This window comes from Hippocampus guttulatus, chromosome 14 (genome assembly GCF_054856545.1).
Source record: "Hippocampus guttulatus isolate MCC_2025c chromosome 14, RoL_Hgut_1.0, whole genome shotgun sequence".
Classification (NCBI taxonomy): domain Eukaryota; kingdom Metazoa; phylum Chordata; class Actinopteri; order Syngnathiformes; family Syngnathidae; genus Hippocampus; species Hippocampus guttulatus.
The window spans coordinates 7,849,081-7,873,343 of NC_141274.1; the positions used below are offsets into that span (position 1 = coordinate 7,849,081).

At 41.9% G+C, this 24,263-nt stretch overlaps 1 protein-coding gene across 1 annotated transcript; it reads right to left on the reverse strand.

Moving 5' to 3' along the window:
* Positions 1-638: 638 nt before the first annotated feature.
* Positions 639-24,106, reverse strand: tep1 (telomerase-associated protein 1). Its single transcript, XM_086128688.1, has 55 exons — positions 23,999-24,106; positions 22,957-23,387; positions 22,083-22,280; positions 21,603-21,752; positions 20,602-20,766; positions 20,370-20,507; positions 20,066-20,137; positions 19,855-19,976; positions 19,616-19,773; positions 19,316-19,425; positions 19,142-19,220; positions 18,270-18,453; positions 17,481-17,754; positions 16,863-17,015; positions 16,721-16,795; positions 16,267-16,388; positions 16,100-16,168; positions 15,057-15,200; positions 14,168-14,459; positions 13,550-13,671; positions 13,271-13,384; positions 12,775-12,889; positions 12,498-12,686; positions 11,677-11,858; positions 11,453-11,594; positions 11,112-11,291; positions 10,945-11,037; positions 10,597-10,732; positions 10,076-10,235; positions 9,744-9,877; positions 9,550-9,638; positions 9,074-9,188; positions 8,662-8,896; positions 8,332-8,449; positions 8,132-8,256; positions 7,967-8,066; positions 7,734-7,889; positions 7,061-7,276; positions 6,504-6,560; positions 5,947-6,085; positions 5,461-5,715; positions 5,118-5,269; positions 4,936-5,043; positions 4,401-4,505; positions 4,208-4,337; positions 4,045-4,124; positions 3,709-3,835; positions 3,272-3,405; positions 3,070-3,191; positions 2,649-2,798; positions 2,121-2,220; positions 1,574-1,715; positions 1,413-1,495; positions 1,152-1,256; positions 639-1,070 (listed from the first exon to the last, which is right to left on the reverse strand). The coding sequence occupies exons 2-55, from the start codon at positions 23,383-23,385 to the stop codon at positions 951-953; spliced, it is 7,764 nt and encodes a 2,587-aa protein (XP_085984814.1). The 5' UTR covers positions 23,386-23,387; positions 23,999-24,106; the 3' UTR covers positions 639-950.
* Between the last annotated feature and the right edge of the window lie 157 nt (positions 24,107-24,263).

Sequence of the window (24,263 nt, forward strand, 5' to 3'; positions counted from 1 at the left end):
CTCACCTGGCAGCGAGAATGCTGCGAGGTGTGCTGCGTTCAATGCTGCTTAGAAATCTTACTAATATAAAAACGTAATTGAATTGACAAGTGTGCTTCATGGAAACCCGGAGTATCTGATATTTCCACCAAGCATCTGAACGTCTCATATTCCGATTTAAAATCACCATTAAAATCCAGATATCGCTGGCGTTGGGAAGACCTCCTGTGTCACAATTATTTATTTCGCAAATCGATACTGTCGGTCAGTCCATACGTGTGGTTGTTATTTTTACAAATTAATGACCGATCTAAAGTGCTCAATGGCTTGCGCTCATTGATAATGCAACCTTAAATGTGTTAAGATTTCAATGTCATATAGAATACACTATTAATTTCAATGTATAAAAAAGTTCCTTCGTATCAACATATTTTTCATAATAGCGGATGAATTAATCTCTAATTTTATTACATAGGGCGCGCCTCCCCGACAAAAGCCTTTTTTTTTTTACTATTTTAAAGTATTACAATCAGATCTCGTTCATGGCTCTATTCGAATCAATAAAGTCCAATATTACTGACAGCAAATCAATATCACATTGATAAAGTTGTACAGGGAGGAAATGTGTTTCTTATAATGTGTCTTAAAAGGCAAACAAGTGCATTTGGAAACAATTTATTTCATGTATCCATTTTCTACACATCTTATACTCATGGATCAGCTGTAAGGAGAACACAGACTTGTAATATATGCCACCTTGAGTGAATTTCAAACAAGAAATAGAACTTTAGCTCACGCAAAAGCTGAGATAACTTATAAGTTCGCTATGCAAGTAAACAAAAAGGCACATGTGAGCGTACCAAGCACAATTTCATAACTAATATTGCATATATTTGACTGATATATATTGCACATGGATAGACTTGGAATAAGATTACGTAAACTTTGATTAAGTAGCGTCATGCGTGTTTCTATTCCCTCCAGGAGAGGAAGTAAACTTTTCCCAGCGTGTCACCGCACACAAACTCTGATGGGTTCTCTGGGTTCACCTCCAGCAAGACCACGGGGCCACTGCACACAAACATTCCCACCTGGAAAAAAAAGAGAGCGAAGGACTGATGAAGAAAAGTGACGAGAGTGGAAAAGCAAGAAACCCAGTGGCGGCGACTGACTTGTTTCTTGGTACTTCTTTCCCATAGCTTCACGGTGCGGTCGAAGGAGGCCGAGATGATGAGGCTGCGGGTGAGCCTTAGCACACTGATCTTGTCATGGTGGGCCTGAGTGGGGGCACACAATTCAAAGATGTGATGTTGTTGACGCCTGAAAACCAACTGCACTGCCTTCAATCTTAGAATCCCAACAACCGCCCGCCCCCCCCAAAAAAAATCTAATCTCTCAATTATTATAGCAGATTATTGGACATGATGCCTTACAGGCTTCCTGCTGCTCCATGTGGAGATTTGTGGGGGCTCGTTGAACCACATTTTCCCCGCCAGATCGCCACACACCACAAATTCTAAAAAAGCACAAGCACATTAGACAACAGATCCAAGACAAGGGAGAACCATCAGCCGCTTTGTTTGCTCGATAGCACCTTTGTCAATGGTCAGGGCCGTTATCAAGTCACTCTCTGCCTCCTCCTCCACCACCTCCTCCTCCTCCCCCTCAGAAGTTCTTGACTCCAGGGTCATGGAGCTGAAAGATGAATTGATGCTGTTCCGTGGGCCCATAGCGAACTGACGGCAAAGACAGAACACTTAGCTCAACACTGAATAATAAAACATTGCACATTTTAAAATAACCACATAGCTCTGCTTTGCAAGCATCCGTTCAGCTTAATCAACCATAATTGAAGACGTTATTGACATAGCATATACAGATCAAATAGCATTAGATAGTTTTAGAAACTTTTACTCAAGAAATATTTGAACAAAAACGGTGGTGCACCACATGTAGATGTGACGGCAATCCTCACATATATATCTTCTTTGTCCTCTACAAAAAAATGAATAATATTACAGCATCTGACAGCATCACTTTCAGCGACAGTAGGAAAAAAAAACAACAACCTTTCCTTTGATTGCGTGCAAACACGTAGGAAAATGGCACTACCATTACAAGCCATGGTGGACATAACTCACAATGAAGCCCACTTGGACTTTCCCATCTGACTCGCCCACCAGCCACATGCTTTTCTCGTCGTTTGGGATGAGTCCCAAAACTCCCACTTCGTAGTTCCAGCTGCATAAATTCACAAACACACATGTACAAAGCAATCATGACTTAACCATCACACAGCACCGCATTTGTACAGGTTGCTGCAGAAACATGCAACCTTTAGTCTTTCAAAGGTCATGTGGAAATATCGAATCAGTGAAAGAATAAAACGGCAAAAGAATGAACATGCATACTAAACATAAGGAAAAGAAGTCAGAGGGTACTTTGACACAGTTAGGATATCCAAAAAAATGACCTTTTCGTTGAAACATCGATTTATTAATGTCAGACAGGCTATTAATATAATTTAAATTAAAATAGACAATAAGTATATTCTTGGTTCAGATCTAAATTGAGCCGGAACATACTGTGTGCAAAGAAAAGAAACAGTATGTACTGGGGTTAAGTAGAAGAAACCAAACTGAGACAAAATAGAGAACAAAGTTGATGACCTGTAGACCATCATTTGCCACTGCTTGTTTTGGTCCATGTTGCAGGTGACGTCAAAAATTGATCCGCTGCTGGACACGGCGATGAGAACGGTGCAGTACGCCAGGTGTGCCACTTGCTCCGTCACCTGGTGCGACGTCACCTTGACTATGCTGAAACACACTCAAGTCCTTAAAATATGCATTTTGGTTTAAATTATGAACACTAAATCGTCGGCACAAAAGCCAACACTTTACAAAACATAAAATTTGGATGCGATTTTATTGCTTATTCTCAGGAGTTGTGGGGCTTAGCCCACTTCAGGCAGTAAACAGGACACACCCTGAACTGGTTGCCAGTCAATCATAGGGCACATATAGATGAGCAACTATTCACACTCACTATATATAGTGTGAATGGTTGATTTTTCTTTTTTCAGTTTACCTGACTGCGCTGCGCTCCTGATTCCACACGAGCTTCCAGACATCCACCCAACAGCCTACATAGCCAACAGCAAAGTGGCCGTTAGGCATGGAACAGATGGCCACAACCTTGCTATCTGAAGCCTGAAAAGAACAGGAGCAACAAAAAAACAAGATGGTGAGAGTGTGAGGACATCTTCGACAGGTGGCCAAGACGTACTCACCTGCATGCATCCGACCACTCGACCACGCTGCCACACCTCCAGCAGGCCAGACTCGTAGCCAGTGAGGAATATATGGCAGTCCAAGCCAGAGAAGCAGAGAGCAGTGACGGCACCTCGCAGGCTAGGGGTCCGCTCTGTACAGACAACAAAATGAAGGGAGCTTGTTAGCCAAGACAGGGATCACTAAGCAGTCTGCAAAGGTTGAACGGAGGCCAATGGACTCTTCTTGTTTGTTAAAAAAAGCATTTTATCTTTCATTGGAAATATTTCTCCATTGAAAATCGTAAGTGAAAGGTTTCCCTATTTATGTCTCTGGTGCATGTGGTCACCATATGGTTGTTGTTTTATATAAATACAGGAGAAAAGTAGGCATTAAAAAGTAGTCTTATGATGAGTCATTAAAAAAATGAAAACAGTGTAAATTAATCCAACCGTACCGGTTTCCCACATCCAGCTTCGCAAGGAGCAATCTTTAGACACGGTGAGGAAGTCTGGGTCGCTCTCCTTGTGAGCGACACTGCAAATGGCGCCGCTGTGACCTTGGAAGGTGCTGAAGTGTTCCACCTGTGCACATAAGAAGAACCTTTTTGCCGGACTAGACTGCGTTCCAAATTACTATGCAAGCTAAGAGTCATCAAGCAATGAATTGCTTGACTCTCCACCGCTCTGGTGAAGTGCCTAATACTTTATAACACATTGTAAACACCACCTAAACACCATGCTGCTATTAGCTCAACTATTATTTTAATTGAACGCAAAATGAAATATAAAACCTGCAAGGGCTTCCAGAGCCGCACGATTCCATCTCGGGCAGCGGTGAGAACAGTGAGATCTTCCGGATTCTTTTCTTTGTCTAGAAACAAACAAGGAGAGAAACAATGCACGGATAAATCAAAACCCCAAACAATACCAAAATCATCTTCGCTTCAGATTTACTGGCATCAGTGACGACAAAGCAGGCGTGGATCGGTCCTTCGTGGGCGGGAATGTGGCAGATGTTGACACTGGTCTCCCACTTCCACACGTGCAAGTTGCCTTCAGCGCATCCGGCCGTCACGTACGGGCCCTGCAGGTGCATGCGCAGCCAATGAGATGACAGCAGGGACATTTCCTGTCAGAGGAGTCTTACCAGGCAGGAGACGGATGTGAGAGGGCTCGTCCAGGTGATCTCTCGCAGGCTTTGAGCGGCCTCCACGTCCCATAAGCAAAGTCTGCCATCATTTGATGAACTTATCTGCCAATCAACAATAACCTGCTTAATTTTTTTTTTCAAGGAAAAGAGGCAACATAATGACAATACCTTGCCTAAGATTAAGGCATTTTCGAAGCACTTAATCATTGTGATGAAGCAGAATGAGTGAAAAATATAAGTCACGTTAACATAAATAATCATATAAAAAATAATTAAGAAATAAATAGAGTACACTGTTGAATTGAACAGCTTGCTTAAATCTTCATAAAGCTATCTAACGTGTGATGACTTTACACCCTTTTTCTATTGAGATCATGTCAAGAAAAGGTAAGAAAAGGGCTACATTTTCTTACATTAAAGCCCTATTCCTAAATGGAATAATCTGATTATTTAGATGATTACTTGTGCAAAATAAATGTGCAAGCAATACACCCTCATGATAAAATGAAGAAAAGAAAAAGTGCAGGCTCACAACACAATCTGGAGTCCAAACACAACCAGTGATCCAGTCTCTGTGGAAGGCCGGGAGCACTTTGGAAACAGGAGGTTGTATCACGCTCATGTCCCACACCACCAGAGCCTGCAAAACAAAACACACAAATAGTGGATTGGATTGGATTCAGGGAGGTATAAACTTGAGATGCTTGTTCCTACTTTGTCTTTTCCACCGGAGAGCAGCTGTCCACCATCGGGACTGAACGCCAGGCAGGTGACCCCACCGCTGTGGCCTTTGAGCAGGCCAGCAGGGGGCTCTGAATTGTACTCGCTCAGCTCGCTCAGCTGCCACAGGAATATAGTGCAGTCATCTGTTCACCAGACAAACTCGGTAAGAAATGAAAGCCGCAAGCAGAGATGACGGGTACTTGCACCACTTATTGATTATTTTATCACCCACACCCACACCCACACACACACACACACGCACACACACACGCACAAAACTTCTTTTTTGTGATGACATGCCAAACACATTTTGCCCCATTCAGTCATTTCTCACCCGAAGCGGTGGCCAAGTAAGTGCCGTTGTGCGCCATGGCGCGGATAATGCCAGACTGCATGCCGAACATGTCCGTCGTCTCCATGCCCGCCAACTCTCCATCCTCCCCAAGTTCCCTCTGCCACAGCCGCACCCGCTTGTCGTGCCCCGCGGATAGCAGCAGCGGCCATGTGTCGGTGGATGAGGCATCCGCACAAACCCACAGCAGGGACAGTACACTCAGTTGGAAAAGGCCAGACTCCCAAATCATCTCACCTGCCAAAAGAATAAAACAGCATCAAATTCTAAGACATCCACTGCATAGACTTTTTTTTTGTCCTAGCTAACCAATTTGTATTTCATTGGGTTGTCTCCGAGTGAACAAATTGCCTTTCCAGCTACAGCATTCTAATGAAGCCTCACGTCAAATTCAGATACTGTATGAACTCAAACTACGTTATATTTTCTGTCTTGTCTATCTGTTCTATTCTGGCACATGAAACCCACCCGAGCTGAGGCGGAAGAGCTTGAAGCCGTCGCCACTGTAACCCACGGCGACATAGTCCCCGTTGACAGCAGCACACAGCACGCCGGTCTCCGTTGAGGTGTCGGACTTGCTCTTCTTGTGAGGAGGCTCCTGCTCGCCCTGAAAGAAGCATGGAGAAAAAAAAAGGAATGAGGAAGTAGAGTGCCAAATTAGCTTTTTCAGAAGTCATTGAAAGGACGTTCTATAAGATGGGCTGTATATTTGGTACCTGGACCTTCAGTGGTACATAAATCACATTATTACCAAATATAATTATTATTATAAGCTGCAGTAATATTACAGCAGTTGTTTTTCACTGAGGATAAAGAATACATGCCAGTGAGTATTGTTGTATGCTCTGTCTGCATGTGATGCTAGCATTTGTGTTCAAATACAAGTTGTTTAAAGCCATTACAATTTCCATCCGTTGTTCAGATTTAAAAAATAACACAAAAAAAAAATCAGACAAGCAATGGCTTGTACCACGAAAAACTCGTAACTTAGGTCACTGAGGGACCACTGCATAAAAGAAACGTACCTGTTGATGCTTTAAAGTACCGACTGAGCGCCCAAGTCCACCTGACCATAGCTGGAGCTGTTTAGGAAAATAAATCAGAATTAGAATCATCTGTATTGGCCAAGTATGGAGTGCACACCATCAATTTGTCTCCGGTAGTATAGGTTACACTAGTATTGCAATAACAAGCAACTACGATAAACACAGACATGACATATAAGTATCGAAAGACTTTCTGTAATGTAAGGGTACCATTGTCCAGCAGTACCACCCAATGACAGCTGTGTGACAATGTGCAGAGTCATCGAACAGAGATAAAATAATCAGTGGTGCAATACAATACTATGCCAGTTGTGCAGTTGGTGCAGATAATCGTCGCACCATTTTTTAAGTGACCAGTCGCAGTAATTGTTGCACAACTTTGGGTGTGCAATTATAAAGAAAGTCCTTGAGGGCTTTAAAGTGTCTGATGCTGTGCAATATTGATCAATGACTATTGTTCGAGTATGAAGAGAGCTGGAACTACAATAATCATTGCGGTAATTACTGTTACACAGCAGCCATTTTGATGTACCCACCGTGTGATCAGAGCCAGCGGTCAGCAGCAATCGGCCCTGGTCTAGAAAGGCGAGTGTGTCAGCGGCACCGGCATGTGCCTGGAAGCATCCCACGCAGGTGGAGGTCTCCACAGACCACACACGCACTTCCCCGGACACAGAGCCCGAGCACAACATGGACGACGACGATGGCGAGAAGGAGAGGCTGCGCACTGAGCGGCTGTGACCGCACAACCACTAATGGAACAGAACATAATAAACACACGTTCATCAAATCCAATACATTTTTAAAAATCTTTTAAATCAACTGAGATCAAATTTGTCTTTTTAAGAACATACAGACCAAATCTGTCCTGTCAAATGCCACTTTGATCAAATTTAACAAATTTCAAGGCACTTTTTTTCAAATTTTAAGACATTGAACCATTTTCAAGGTCACGTTGATAAATGAAGAACTTTGAAAGGCCACTTTGACAAAACGTAAAGCTATGTTCAAACTGAAAGCAAATTGAATTATTCTAACGGTGTGATTACATATAAAGTCAATGCAGTTCACACAAAAACATGACACGAGTGGGGGGTGAGTGTATGAAAATTTTGCTTCTTCGCTCACTCACTTGAGTTGAGAAAATGGTACTGCAAGACACAAATTATGTCGTGGCAGTCAACTGACATGATCTAAGTGGCGACTCACCACTTGGGTGTTATCTTGGAGCCACTTCCACACCACGATCTTCCCGTCCCAGCAGCCGGCAGCCAGCAGGCGATCCTCGTGGTCGAAAGTAACGCAGTTCAGAGGGCTGTCGCTGGGCAGAACTGCCACCTCGTGACCTTTGGCCGAAGACCACACCTGACAAGTGCAAATTGGATTAAATGATCAATGATAGCAAAGAGATGGATCATTAAAAGTTACGGTAACTAGCTAACTTTCAGCGTGAAATCCAGCGATGCTGTAGCCAGGTGCTTCCTATCGGTGGTGATGTCGCTGGACGTTATCACGTTAGCGTGGCCCTTAATGAGGGACGTCCTGCGAATGGCCGAGACTATTAAGATTCACCCGTGGCGGTATTAGTTTGGAATGCGTTCACACACCGGCACCCTTTGGCGGCATCCCAGATCTCAATTTGGCCGTCAAAGGAGGTCGTAGCTATGCATCCATTCTTGAGGACGACGCAGCTGGAGATGCCGTCGCAGCTGCTGACCAACGACTTCACTTCCTGTCCAGGTGTGACACAGGAAGTAATATTTAAGGAATTAAATATCCAAACAAAAAAATAAAGATGTCTTTGTACCTGTCCTGTGTTTGCATTGATGAAATGCAAAGTTCCCTGCCCAGTCCCGACCACCATCTCTCCGTCAGAGTCCACCGCCAAGCAGGTAGGCTCAGACAAGAAGGTGGACACTACCTGGCTACAACACAAACGACACACAAAGCACATACACATGGCAACATAAATCAAATCTGACCTTATTTGAAAATTGTTTTTTTTTTCAGGCTGCTTTGATTATATTTAGACCACTTTGATCAAATTTGACCTTTTATAGGACCGACTCATCTCAATGGAAAATATCATTTCGGATGTCAACCATTGTCGCGTAATAAATTGAGGTTTCCACTGTACCTGTTTTCTGTAAAGGTTTGATGGTCATTGTTGAGCCACTCAACCGCCCGTGCGCTCCCACTACCCAGCAGGCCTTGGGCCCAGGCGTGAGCGGGGGCCTCAGGTGGTTCGTTGAGGGCCTGTTGGACGAAGAGCGCCGGCCAGCGGGAGAGCACGGCGGCGTGGCGCTGCAGGAAAGCTCGGCAGTCGTCCATGGCAGCCCGCTGGTCACTGGTCAACAGGGATGACTTCTTATCTGTGGGGAACAGCAGTGTAACGGGGAGAGAGAGATTTTATCAACAACAACAAAACTGAACCAATTTCCAACACATTTAAAACTTTCTAGAACCGCCACTGGCGGTGAAGGAAAAATAACAAGTGCACATATTAAATCATACGGAATTAAGATAAGTGTCGGACATTGACGACATACCGTGCTCATTGTAGGTGTCCAACAGGTGGTGCAGCAGATTGTTACGCACATTAGCATACAGGAAGTTGTAGCTGGAGAGTAGCAAACGGAGTGCCTCCAGCTCATCACTTTGTATCTACGCAACAAAAAAAGGTGGTAAAAATATTGAATACAAGCGCTGTATCAAAAATTATGCCTTTTATTAAGGATAATGCTCAGTCTTTGAGGTATTAAAAAAAAAAACTTCTCCCCACCAAAATATTTAAAAATATATCAGAACTTTGCGAATAACAAAAAACAATAATCCTTGAATACATAGGGGTTCAAAAATATGACTTTCGACAAAACAATTTTCTTTTATATATAACATCAAAAGAATACAGTTTCTTGCTAAAATACGACTCAAATAAAAATCCAATTAATTGTACTAAAACTTTATAACTTTTTTTTTTATACAGCATTATGATGAAGATGTGTAGATTGAGAGGATGACAAACCAGACTAGTACTGAGCTGCTGGACAGCGTCCACCTCTCCGTGAAGAAAAGTATCGGTACTATGAGCGTCGGCAAGCATCCATAGGTGACCTGAAAGGGGACCCCGAAAAGAAAACATCATGAATAGTGACATCGGTTTTTTTTGTTTTCATATTAAAAAAACAAAAAATGGTCTCATTCTTATTTTCTTTTTACCCGCCAACACGAGGTGAGCTCTTCTTCTGTGGTCTTCAGATGGCAGGAGGACGCCTTCAAAGGCCCGCCTCACCTCCGGGTTGGACATAGCTAGTCTGTCATCGGCATCGTGGCGCTGAGTTGGATTAACCAGACTGAAAAACACCATCTACTTAATACCACTTAGACCAACTTTCACCTATTTAAAAGAGCACTTTATCCAAATTTAAGACTTTCCAAGGACACCGACTACATTTGACCCTTAAATAGGCCACTTTTTAAACAACTTTTTGCGGCCACGATGAACAAATGTCTACAGTTTTAAGGCCACTTTGATTTCTTGACATATTCACCTTCGCAAGCTATGCACAATGCGTGTAAAGGCCACCATGGGAATGCGTTCTTTGGGGCTCCTGCACAGCAGCAGCACCTCCTGCAATGTGACTTGTCCTTTGAGTGAGCACAGGGCGTTGCAAGTGCTCATTAGCGAGTACAAGTCACGCTCCCTCAGGCCTGGACATGAAAAGGAGAAGTACGTTGGCTAATGCAGCAAAAAAGATGGAAGAAGCGCAATGGTTCGCATTAGTGATAGGACTAACATGTCACTAAGTAATGTGTCACTCATACAAATACAGGATGACAATTGATTCCTAACACCCCAATATTTATTAAAGACACTCAACAAATGGTGAAAAATGCACTTCCAATTCAGTGAGGAGGTAAAACTGGGTGTCATTTTTATGTTAAGCACGGTTGTCGACATCTGCCGAATGTAAATAGTAATTTGTGATCTAGGTACTTTTGAAATTAAGAAATCTGCAAATTAACGAAGTTACTTTTGCAAGGTAACTTGCGGTAAGACTATTTGTCGTACCAGCGGTGCTGACAGTGAGGGCCCCGAGAGCCCAGTGGAGTCCCAGCATGCCTCTGTGGTCCGAGCAGAGTCTCTTGAGGCAGGACTGGACCAGCAGATGGACAGACTGAGGAAAAGCCTGCAGGCTCTCGTTCAGCTAAGGCACAAAGACACCATTCCAAAGTTTTCAAGGGAATGCAATGACATGCCGTGATGTCACAAAATAAAATAGATTAGCTCGCTTGGTCCGTCGTGTCTCTCTCTCTCTCTAAATTACATTCTCTCTCATCTTTACAGATGCAATATTATAAGAATAAAGTGTTGTTGTAAATAAATATATATTTTGGGAGCAAGTCAGAGCAAGGGAACCGTGTCAAATGTAGCAAAGTTTCTCAGGTCTTCACAGGCCATGTGCAGGTAGAGAGGACACTCTGCACCTTTCTTCATGATCAGCGTCTGCAGCTGTAGCAAGCACACAAGAACGTCACAGAGAAGGAATCAAATGTGGAAAATTGATGTTGGTGATGAGAAGGAACCTGGTTGTTGAAGGCGGCGTCACTGAGTTTCTTTCCGAAGCCTTCCAGTTCCTTCTGAACAATTTCCTTTCGCTCTATCATGGTAAGCAGCGGCAGGGTGAAGAGCAGAGTGGACTTCTTCTTGGAAAGTGCTTGCAACAAGGGCGAGGTGGACGCGACACTTGTCACCAAACAAACGCCCTAGCAAACCCAAAGGAACATGGAAATTCTGATAGAAACTCCAAGGTAAAAAAAAAACAATTTGCAGAATTAGCTTGGCTGTTTTGTTTAAGAAAAAAGTCACAGTTCCTTATTTGTGAAAAAGGGCATTTTAATATTGTAAGACTAAATAAGAAATAGACCTGTGCAAGCTGCTGTGGTATCCAACCAGAGCTGAGCTGATCCCAGTCATCACGTACAAGATCTACCCCGTCCACCAGCAACACAAGAGGCTTGTTCCTTTTCAAGTCCTTCAAAGTGGCATGAAATTCTGACAGCAAATCCCTTTCGAGAGTTACAGTATTTATAAATACATACATATGTTGACAATACACCCACGCGTTATTGTAAGATGAAGTGTACCCACTTGTAGGAGATGGGAAGAGGCACTTCCTCCTCTGTCAGCTGCCTCAAGCAGCGGACGAGACATCGCAGGAGGTTCACCACAGAGCAAGAGGATTGGCTGGCGGCTGTTGAGTAGGAGATAACATCACAGGCCAGGTTTTTCCTGGACTTGGAGCCGCTTCTGAGGGCCTCGGCTAGAGCAGCCTGTGCATGGAGGGAGCGGATGTAATGTCGGAAAAGTAATTGTGCATCGTCATAACACCGTGTTTTTTAGAGAAAAAAAAGTTGTCTATTTTCCAAGACAAACAGTTCTATTTAATCAAGGGGGAAAAAAATTATCTGTGAATTTAACAGAAAGAATTAATGTTTCTGTCATTTAAAAAAAAAAGAGCGCCATAAAATTACGAGATTTAAGTGGCAGTTTAGAAAAATGATAATAAATTCACAATAAAATACATTTTTTGAGAATATAGAATTTTTGACAAAAGTCAAAGTATTACAAAATAAGATTTTTTTCAATAAAAACAACTGTAATGCGATTATGAATAAAGTCATATTTTTGAGAAAAAAAGTCTAATTGCTATGAGAACAACATTTTTTATTTTTATGAGAAAAAGGATAAAGCAAGATGGTTTTCATACAAATAGTCATACTACTGATTAAGATTAGTTCCCCGCCCAAGAACAGCCACATTTTTGTTAAGAATCAAGTTGAAGACACAATGATTACATGAAGAGTCATTTCTTTTGGGGGAAAAAAAGGCAGACTTATGATAAACTTCAAGAATAAAGTGACATTGGGGGGGGGGACAAAATGAAAAATCTGGTGTCGCAGTGCAGTTACCATGAAGACAGTCTTGCCCTGCCCTGGCGCTCCCTCCACCACCATGGCCCCTCCATTGGCCTGCGCCTGCTCCACCATCTCCACAGCGGCCGACAGCAGCTTGGCCCGGCTGAGGAACTGCTTCTGCAGCGCTTCCTGGTGAACTTCTTGCTCTAAAATTTCGGATGCTGCGTCGGCCTCTTTGTCCTCCTGAGCAAAAATAAATAAACAAACAAAAAAAAGGAATGTGATGCTTGTTTTGACAGCTTGGAAGAGACACTGCCGTTGAACTGCTCACGTGCACAAACTGCTTGACAGCCTCCCAAAGGTCCTCTAGCACTGCTTTGGAAAATTCCTCCAGGTTCTTCAAGTAAGGTTTGCCCTCAACGACACCCCCCCACTCACACTGGTAACTGAAACAGAGAGACACACACAATTTAATATAATTGGCTAGCATTACCAACTGTGAAGACCCTGAGCAAATTACACTGACAATTGGCACATACAACATATGCCAAAATTAGATTGAAAAAAAAAGTATCTAATATTTTGTAGATCAACGGGAAGCAATACAGCCAAGATAAATTGTATAAAATTAATATAATAAACTTTTGGTAATAAATATTAGAGTTTAGGTTGTAAATGTAGCCTCTGATAATGTTTACTTCAGCAGAGACTTTTATACAATACAATACATGCTGATTTATATAGCATGTATCAGCATGTATTGTATAGAGACTTTTGGTAAATTTCCAGTAATCCAAGACGTTTTGAAATCCCATGGGACAACTCACTTGTCGGTGACCTTCAGCTTGTTGACATGGATCCATCGCTTCAGACGCGCCATTTTGGACTCTGCCTCCTTTGATTCAGCAGCAAAGTGGGACTTCCAAGCCACAGGTACTGTTCTGGGTCATGAATGAATGAATGAATGAATGAATGAATGAATAAATGTTTTTCTCACACACGCGCACACACACATACACGCACTTTCATAACATTAGTTTTGATGGATGAATAAAAAAAACAACATTAAAAAAAAAAAAAATAATAATAATAATAATCAAAAATACTTGATGACGTCCGGATTTCTGAAGTAGCACAACATCCGCTGTCTTGCTGCGTTGCCATAGAGTGCCTGAAAGTGACGGATCTCCATGTCCGTGACTGACAGGCCTTCGGATTCCAATCTGAGCTAAAACACAGAAACAACCGTTGTATGAATAATACATTTCATCATCAATAGACGTCTGACAGACAAGATACACGTGTGATTAAAATTCGTTTGATGAACTGAAACCTTTCTGGGTGACAAATATGCAAAGAACACAGATATCAGGAAGAGGGCAAATGCTTTCTCACGTCACTATATTTTTAGAAATCATGATGATAAACTAAAAAATGTAAACTATTTTCTCAAAAGAAGCACATTGTAGGGAGAAAAATCATAATGCTTTGATAAAAAGTCAGTATATAAGAATAGCCTTATTTTTATCAGAAAAATTGGACTGTAATCTGAAAGAGATTTACAAAATTTCTATTACAAAGAGGAATCTAATTTTTCGTTATAATTCTGAAAATTAAAGTGAGGTAAAAGTCTAACTACTGTATTAAAAGATCAGAGAAAAATATAAACATATATTAAAAAAAAAAATTGTACTATCAAAATCGTAAAGTAGTATTTTTTGTACCCATTCGTACTGCGGCAGATCCGGTAGAGCAGGTGGGTCCGGCACAAGGCCATACCTCTGACCCAGGATTGCCACCATCATATGACTGCGATCCACTTCCGCCAGGCACAGCGTGGCGGCTCGGCCCGACTCCTCCTCCGTCACGCCCCAGCGCAGCTCCACCTCTTGTAGGTGGATGCAGTGTGGCGCAGCACGGCGGCGAAGGTCCGGGAAGACGCTGCGCACCAGGACGTCGCGCTCCGCGTGCATGTCGCGAAAGGTGGACGAGATAAAGACGCGCACGCTGCGCCACCTTTGGACAGACCGGCGAGACCATCACAGATGAAGTTTGCATGCAAAACAATAAATCACCTTCACTAATTTCCCTATCCTAAAAATCACACTTGATTTATATACTGGTTTTTGATCACCTTCACATCTTGACTCAATTTTATAAAACCCACCTTTACCATTTTTTGTAAAAGACATTCATTTTTAATTATCTTGATTATATTCATTGAATTACATTATTTTTTAAATAGTTATTGTGATCATATTCAGGATAAATGTATTAAATTCAATTATTCAGCATTTTTTTATTTACCTGGACTTATATAGTCATTTGTTAAATGATCTTATTCAGCAATTATTTGTTTGTAAAATGACATAAAATTGTTTCCTCAGTTCTTTTTCTAATTACCTTAGTTTGCATTACTTTTTTTACCTTATTTCTTGAATAATTGGAATCATTGTTCAAGTTACCTTATTTTTTTTGTGTATTTCAATATCTTATTCTGCCTTTTTTAATTTCTTTATTTTACAACAATTTAGCATTATTAAAATTATCTTACCTAATTTATTCAATTTTTTAAAGTTAGTTTGAGTTTTTTATGCTTTTAGTTTTAAATACCTCGACTTCGGGGAGCTTGGAATGGACACCAGGCTAATAGTGGTGTCAGGATCTTTTGCTTCTGCTGGTGGTGGGACATTGTACACTTTGTCCAGATGCTCCACGTGGTCCAGCAGCCTGGATGAGCCTCGCTCAGCCACAAACCTGGTTTAAAAATGAACATGTAAAAAAATGTATGAGTGTTTTGTAATTTCTTGACTTGCCATAAATTCAAATAAACTAAATTGTATTTTCCAATATTTTTTTTCTTCAGTTTTGGGAGGGGGACTTTTCCATCTAATATTTTTAGAATTATTTTCTAATATCTTTTTGCCTGACAGTTCTGTATTTTGTGTGTGTGTGTGTGTGTGTGTGTGTGTGTAGAATTCCACAGGGTACACATATTGAAAAATCTGTAGGATAAAATCAGATATGTACGATTGAAAAAAATCACGACGCAGTGAAAATGCAAAAAGTGAACTGCAATATGGTGAGCGATGACTGTTTTATTTTTCATTTAAACATTTTCTAAAATTTGTGTTTGATATTTTCATTACCTCAAAGTATTTTTCTATCGAATGTGTGTATTTTCTGACTTCATAAATTTGTGTAATTCTTTTGTTTTTACAATTTTCACCACTAATATTTGTGTATTTTTCCTCTAAATTTTTCGCATTGTGCTTTGTACTGATACTTTTTCTAATGTGTTGTATTTTCAAAACTGTGTTAATAAATTCCAATGAAAAACTTTTTGCTATGCTTTGTGTATATTTCATTTAGAAATTTCGTATTTCATGTCTTATACCTTTGTGTTTTGACATATGTGCGGACACCCGTAGCGGCTCCTCTTATTTCTTGTTTCATGTTGAGAGGGAAGGAATTTCATCTGTGCTGCACATTTGACAATGAAGTTGTATCCAATCCAATGTTCCTTTTTCTTTCTCCTTTTGGCTTTATTTATGTACGTATGACAAAATTATGTTTGAAGACAGTTTTCTAAATTGAACGGCAAGTTTTAATTAAGAACCCCCATGCAGTAACCCTCTCTGAGCATGAAGTTTTACCTCAGAATTTGTTCGCTGAAGCCCTGCAGAAAGACCTGGTTCCTGTCAGAGGATTTGTTGTAGGACACCCTACAGAAAACACCCCAAAAACCGTTAACCTCAATTTAGGAATATAGTAGAGATTCTGTGTGTCATTTGCAAAAATGATTACGCTGGTAACGCCTCACCTATCCGACATGGCGAGTTGAATGTAGAGGCATTTGTTGCCGGTTTCCTTCCTGTAGCTCTTGATAGCCCACTCCAGATCATTGTGAATGTAACTCTCAGTCAGCATAATGATATTTTCCACCTGAGGGAACAAAGCTTGCATCAATGATAACTGCGACACTGATGTGAAGCAGACAATAGATTTTTTTTAACCTGCGTTTCTCAAGTTCTTTTTAAAAAAAAAAGTACCTTTTTTGTGTATTTGTGACTTTTAAGTCATTCCAAATACACAAAGAATGAAGCAAATCAAAAAGCCATTAAGTGAAGTTTCATCTCGTTATACGTAAAAAAGTCAGATTAACAGTTACATATTTTGGGGGGGGGGGTCTTATTTCTTTGTTCTGACAAAGTAACTCAGACACTTCAGAGCATCAACTATTTCTGTCTTACTGGAGTGAACATTTGATGGCAGACCTTGTTTTTCTGGAGGATCCGGTGGACGTAAATGCTCAATTGGAGCTGGTCGTCCCTGGACTTGTTTTTCAATGCCTAGGAGAGGACAACCAACGGCTCAGTCGGTCCGCGTCATTACATTTGTGCTTCGATGTCGCTATACCTTGATTTGCTGCATCACACTACGCACGTTGTCCAAAAGAATGTCAGACTTCAGCTGCGCCTCTTCGTAATGAGAATAATCCAGCAAAAAGATGCGGGCATCCTCACAACTATTGGCGATCATCAGTGAAAGCAGAACGGTAACCTCCAGCATCTGAGAAAAAAAATACAATGCATGGTTTCAAGTAGATCAACTGTGGCAAACTGATGTCATTCTCATAATATTCCTTGACACCTCCCCCGCACACACAAAAACTAATTTTAGACCATAAAGATGCATTTTTTAATAGAAAAGAGAAAGTTTTAATTTACCTACAATAAAGATGCATTGTTTAAGAATAGTTGTATATTTTATCCTCCCTAAAAAACAACAATAAAAGCAATATTTTTCTGCGAAAAAAAGATGGAATTCAGAAAATGACAAAAATAGTCGCATTTTCACCAAAAATAGTCCTTAAAATACAATAGAATAAAGCTCTTTTTTTCAAGAAAAAGTTCGGAATATTATAAAAATAGTTGCATTTTATAAGGACAAATCACGTACAAAGACTATAGCTGTTTAACATTGCAAAAAAAATGCATCGTTTTTTTTTTTTGTGTGTGACAAAAAATGTCTTACCAAAGGGGAGAGCTTGTCCTCTTTATTCTTTTTCTTTTTCTTCTTCCTGTCATCATCCTCTTCCTCCTCTTCTTCTTCGACCTCGTGCTCCGACTCAGGTGGAAGACAGAAGTCAAGGTTTTTGCCCCAGGCCTGTCTTTCGTCCATGTTGATGTTGATCAAGATGATTGTGCATCCCGGCAGGGGCGGGATGTTGTAGCGACACGAGATCTGCACTGCCGTCTCCAGGGCTTTCCGGTAACTGTCCAGCAGGCTGACAACTTTCTCCCCCAGGCTGCGCAGCCGGAAAAAAATAAAACAAAATTTTATATTCGAAAATAAATTCAGCGCAAATATGCAAATCCATGAGTGCCAACCATGACTAGGTGGAAAATAAAATTGGAAGCATAAGATGGGGAGGGGAAGAAGGGCTGTCAGAGTGGAATGATTTTTTCCAAAGACCAATTTAATAATATTCTACTGTTAGGTCATGCGGACAGTAAACATATGACAAAAAGTCTTGTTTTTAACTGCAAACTCCTTCCTGAATAAAGTTAGTTTAGCCAAATGCTAGCAAATGATGCAAAATGCCATGGGTGAGGCAATAGCCTCAGTGGAGTTAAAACCCTCTGAGCAAAAGATGTTCGAGCGAGGGCGGCACAGTGGTCGATTGGTTAGCACATCGGCCTCACAGTGCAGAGTTTGATTCTGGCTTTTCACCAACAAGTGATCACAAATAAGTAGCGTGTAAATATTCTTCAGACTTGCATTTCGTCAGTTGTAATGCGAATCTGTCATTTGTTGTCATACTTGGCCTTTGCGAGCTGATCCTTCTTCATGCGGTAAATGCGGTAGACAAAGGGCACGCCGAGCGCCACTCGCAGACGCTTTCTGCCGGCCGTCTCCCAGTCCAGGCGGCGGAAACGTTTGCTCTTAGGGATCTTCATGAGGATGTTCTTCAGGATCTCGTTGTTGGAGGACGTTTGTGGCAATGCTGGAGGGGGCGGGGTAGGGGGTGATTCATTTGATCATTTTAGCATTGAAATACTGATGATATGGAAAAACCTGGCAGTTTTGATCCTTTTCTGCAGAATGATCCATACTTGGCCCAAATGACGCGTTTTTCTAATAGCACGGGTACAACGAGGTACCAAACCATAGGGTTAGATTTGTAATGAGTGCATCATTGTTGTGTATAATCAGAAAGACATGAGCAAAATAAACACACATGCTAATGTTAGCTTATCCTGTTGTCTTTTCTTTACGTGCTACAGTGTTCTGAAGCTGCAGTGGCTCTCAACATTTTTTGGTTCTGGACGGCCAGTATATTATTGACGGACCCTTTTTTGCAATGTTTAATTCTGCATTCTCATAGTTGTTGAATAGTGTGTCTCGTTCTGAAGTACACATTCAATACTATGCCATCTTATCATCTCATATCGAAAGAGTAGCAAAGCGAGAGAAGGTAGACATATTTGGAAGATATGATGAGGCGTTGTTCCTCAATCTCATTTCATGGCGACGTTGAAAGATGATGTCACGTAATTGCCGTACATAAATTAATCGTCTGCATGGATGAACTACCTTGGTAATCACCACAAACGTACACTTTATGCTTAATGTTCCAGGTAACATTAAATTAAAATTAAAAATTTAACATTAAAAAAAATTTGATGACTCACACAGACTACGAAGCTCCATGATGACTTTATAGGCAGACAGGAAGCGGAAAGGGAACTGTCGGCTCTGAAGGACTGCTTTCTGTTAACAAATGACATGACAGTTTGTGAGCTAGACATGCACCTAAGGACCAACATTATGTGCTAAGATGTTGATGATTAAGACAAACATCTGACTTTATTGGTGAGTCTGCTGAGGATCTTCTGGTGATGTGTCATACTGATGCCCTGCCTGATCATGTTTCTCAGGTTCCTCAACATGGCCATGAAGGGCAGCGACTTATTGTCTGGACAGAAAATAAGCGTACAGCTATAAGGGGAACGAGAATTTCTACAAGAACCAGTTGTAAACACAAATGTAATTTAAAATGGATGCAAATTGACAGAACTTGTTTTTTCACATCCTTTTTGTTTATTAAGTGACCCAATGAAAATTACAGTCTGACGTTTGATGGTTGAGAAAAATTAAATTGATACCAATAAGTTTCTCCCAGGTGGCGGCCTTGTTGCCTTCCCGACTGAGCAGATGCTCCCACGTCTCTGCATCCTTGAGCTTCATCCTTTGACCCGCCCTTTCTCGCTCCCAGTCACCCTTCAGACCGCTGAAAGTGAACGCCTTCTGATCTGCAGGATACCTGCAAAGGAAGAAGAGATAAAGACCTCATGCCCACTCTGTGACAGTCTGTCTCATTTGCATAATTCAGCACTGATCTTACTTTCTGCCCAGGATGGCCATGACATGCTCGGCTGGTTCTTTGATGTGAAGCTTCTTGATCATTTTCTTCATGTTGAATTCATTTTGCTTTTTGTCCACGGTCTTTTTGGCGTCCACTTGCAGCTACACACCCGCACAAGTTGGCATGAATCACTCTTAAAATGTATGATGTGGATTTACATTATTGTACTTATTGATTTATTTTAACTTACATATTTCTCCAGGATTGTCGCATCGGATCGGAGCAAGTTGCCCCACTTTTTCAGATCTTCATCGCTTGGTTTCTGCGGAATATAGGTTGCTAATTTGACGTAAAGCAGTTCTTTTGGAGGAGTCATTTACAATGACAGCAGTATTCTCAAAACACAATGGATTCACAAAATCTCAATTTAATGTAAAAAGTAAATATTTAAAATAATCACAGTCCAATGGAGACTGCAAATGCATTTAAATGTAATTGTTTCCATAAGCAGCACATAAAATGACAATTAGGAGTAATGACAGCAAATGCCATACCTTGCTCGCGAGCCTGTTGCGGTTGTGCTTACAGCGGTGCTTGCGCGTGTTGTACTTGGCCAGTTGATACTCACTAAACTGCTTGAACTTGTCCGCCATGGCCTTTTTCAAGCACATTGGTAGCGAGCGGCTGAAGCACTGCAAGCAAGTTATAAGAGCGGGGTGAGAGGGAGGTGAACCGGGACGCAGGGGTCACCACTGATCCATTACAACAGGACAGGTGTCAATATACCGTGCTGTAGATGCGCACAATCTCCAGCCAGTCGGATGGCAGCTGGACAGTGGCGCAGAAGTAGCGGCGCACGTGGCACTTGGTAGACGGGTGATTGGCGGCTAGGGCCAAAAGGAAGTTGGCAGTGATGCGGATGTTCAACTCTTGCCTTGTATACAGCGCCACCTAGATGAAGGGAAGCACAAAAATAGGAGTCCGTGAATGACACATAAAGCAGGGTACACACATACTGATAATAAAGAAGCGCGATATAAATCAGCATGTATTGTATTGTAAAGCCTCACTGGAGACCGAGTCTTCTACGATGGTCATCTTTAATATGTGCCGTATCTACAGAATGTATCATTAAAGTTTTATTGATTTATTTATTGTTAATCTTCCACATAATCAATTGAGGAAATGCCTTGTTGACACTCCATTTGCAATGTGTGTTATTGCCACCTGCAGGATTGGAGTGGAACATTAATGCGGACATGCTTTGGACTGCACTCTGTTGACTCTAAGGCTGGGTGAACACAAAGACTATTTGTGTCCTGTCCCGCCCCCCTCCCAACCAATGACGCCAAACGCCCGGCATTCCTATGTCTCAAATGTTTGTCCTATAAGATTGGTCAAAAGTGTGTTACGGAGTGGATCTGTCTCAATAATGGGGTGTCAAATGCGTCGGCCCAACAATCTTGAATATTACACGTGCTCATTATTTCCGACCAAAAATCACGTGAATGAGGAAATCGGCTAGTGTCAAATCATTTGACATTGTAAAATATAACGTAAACATAATGTAGCCAAATAAATAAGTGCTCTGACTGAGGAACTAGGAACCAGCGATAAATAAAACGAAACATGTACTTCTATAAATAGAAGTAGGTTCCCCAGATGGCAGAAAGTATTTTCCAAAGAAGCGCCAAAGGGAGATCCATGTAATTTGAGATGCGATGCTGAGTGATGCTTTTTGTGTCATTTTACTTTTCTCATTCTGCTGTGTTCTATTCTCTTCATACCTTGAGAACAAACTGAGGATCGAATACGGCAATGTCCTTCACCAGACTAGTGATTTTGGTCCAAACACTCTCCTGGGAGTCCCAGTCCTTCTGACCAGGGGTAGCACTCTTGTGGACCAGGGAGCAGCACACAGCATTCAGGAGGAGATACTGAGGGCACACAGCGTTAAAAAAAAAAAAAAAAAAGCAGATTGAAAAGATATTAAGATGACCATAATTTGGACCGTGACGCATGTGGGTAGATTTTTGCCTTGTAGTTCGAGGTTCTAAGTCTGCGATTTTCATATTGCAGCTGTCGGTATGGGGCAGCAAGGGTAGTTGTACTTTGTACTCTGGCCACACTTTTAGTCAGTTAACAAATACAGTGAAGCTCAACTTTTTCTAGTGGCATCTAAACAACCTTTGCAGAAGCACTGCAAATCCTGGATTGGACTACTGGTAGAAACAGAATGACAAACATAATTGGCATTTTCTCTTTACCTTCTTATCCTTGATCTCCTCTTCAATCTGCTGCTTGTTGCGGACGACCTCTGCGTATTCCTCCCGTCTGCTGGCCACCGTTTGTTCCTTTTCCTGCTGTTCCGGTACGTGCATCTCTCTGACTTTGGGTGCAACCATTTCCTCCTCACTTTCTTCTTCGTCCTCGAGCGACATTTGGTCATCTTCATCGGAATACACCTGAAGTAGAAATCACCAAAATACACTACTCGCTTGGCACTGCAACATTAATTGTTGGATCTGAGACAAAGTTCAGTCGGGTCCGGCTGTGTCACTCGGTGGGTTGGCAGTTTTAGGTGTCATCTGGATTTCGTGGCTTCAAAATGTCAACAGAATGCTGAAGAAGACTCCTTAAATACCAATCCTAATTTAATTCGGAGAGGGGTCTTCAATAATGTTCCTTTGGGGCCAGATGTTTCCTGGATGTTTCATATGTCTCCCTGCTGCAACACACCCGATTCAAATGATCAGATAATCAGCAAGCTCTGCAGAAGTTGGACGATGCTGATCATTTGAATCGGGTGTGTTGCAGCAGGGAGACATAGAAAATATCCAGGAAACCGGCCTTCAAGGAACAGGATTGAAGACCCTTAAATTAGGAAATGTATGGGTCGATTCATGAATGAAACAACTGTTGTGAATTCTGTCCTTGTTACAACGGAGGAAGTAGTGCAAAAAGTACTGAAACACTCAACAGTTGGCCATGTGCAATCACAAGTTTAAAGAATGTGAAGTTAAAGTTCACCTGTAAAGTTTAGAGTGCCTTTTAGGTTCATCCTGAAATTTCTCCTAAAAGCCCAATCATGCGCAATTTTTGCACACAGTATCAGAGGGAGACTTGGAGATATTCGCTTACCACGCTCGTTTCCTCAAAAGAGCAAGGCTGTGCTTCTGATATGTCCTCTCCGCCTTCATCATCCCTTTTCTGGTGTCCTTCCCGTGAAAGGAAAGAAGGCAGCTGGGAAAACTGAGAGAGGAGATCGCTGCCGGCTAAGGAGGTGGCGAGGAGAGGGTTGGTGGTGGATGGAGCGATAGAGACGAGACAGGAAGAGTTCAGAAGGGGGTTTTGGGTGCTGAGGAGCGGTGAAGAGATAGAGGATGAGGAGGTGAGAAGGAGGCTAGAGGAAGTAGAGGTCAGGCCGGAGGGCTGCAGGGAGATGCTTGGCAATGAGGAGGATGCTTGCGTCAGGAGCTTGTTCTCCAGGCAGGGCGGAACGTAGTTGGAGGACAAGCTACGCCCGTTCATGGAACAGGCCATGTTTGTTTGCAAATCCAGCGCTCTCATGCCTGAATGGAAATAAGTCAATCAAGTTGACACAACATGACACACAGACGAAATGAATGGTTTAAAATTCCTCAATTAAACAAACATTGTGAGACAAGAGAGAAGGGCGTGTTGATAACGTAGATGACACACATCCATAAAGTGGGAACAAAGTCTACTTAATCACCTGAAAACATCTGCACAGTGGCGGCAGTATTTTTTTAAGAATTGACTGTAATCATTCAGACATGTTGTGGACAACCAAATTAACAACTGATGTCTTTTTATACGTTGGAAACACAACATGTAGGTATACTTGACGACCATAGGAATCCTGTCGTGAACCAAACACTCAAAAGAATCACTGCAATAGTTATAAAGTTCTCAAGTCTTCTTTTTCAGGCTTTTTCAAAAATATCTTGGCGTCTAAATTATTGGACTTTTTTTTCTTCAAAAACGGCTAAAATTGTTCGCACAGAAGTCGACAAACAAGCACGGCAGGTAATTAGTGGTCAAGCACACACTGGGTTGGACTGTTGTGGTGAAGGTGTGGCGTCTTAGCAGTGCGCAACCAGATCACGTTAGACAAATTCAAGAACAAAAAAAGAGAGAAACATTTGGATATAAACCGCACCTGTTTTATTTGAATGCGTAATGTCAGCGTCGCCAACTCAGCTGTGTCATTCGTGCGCTAGGCTCGTTCAATCAACACGATCTTGTCTACTTTTCCTGTAAATGCCCTCACGCGACCGAGCCTCTTGTCTCGAGGCCGCCAATTGGCTGACGTCGGCCAGCTGATTCTGTCGAAGGCGCCGATAGGCAGGTGAATTGTGCTCGTTACCATACCCACGCGCTGATTGGTTGACACGGTGCCTACTTTTACCGTAAGCCCTCGTCTT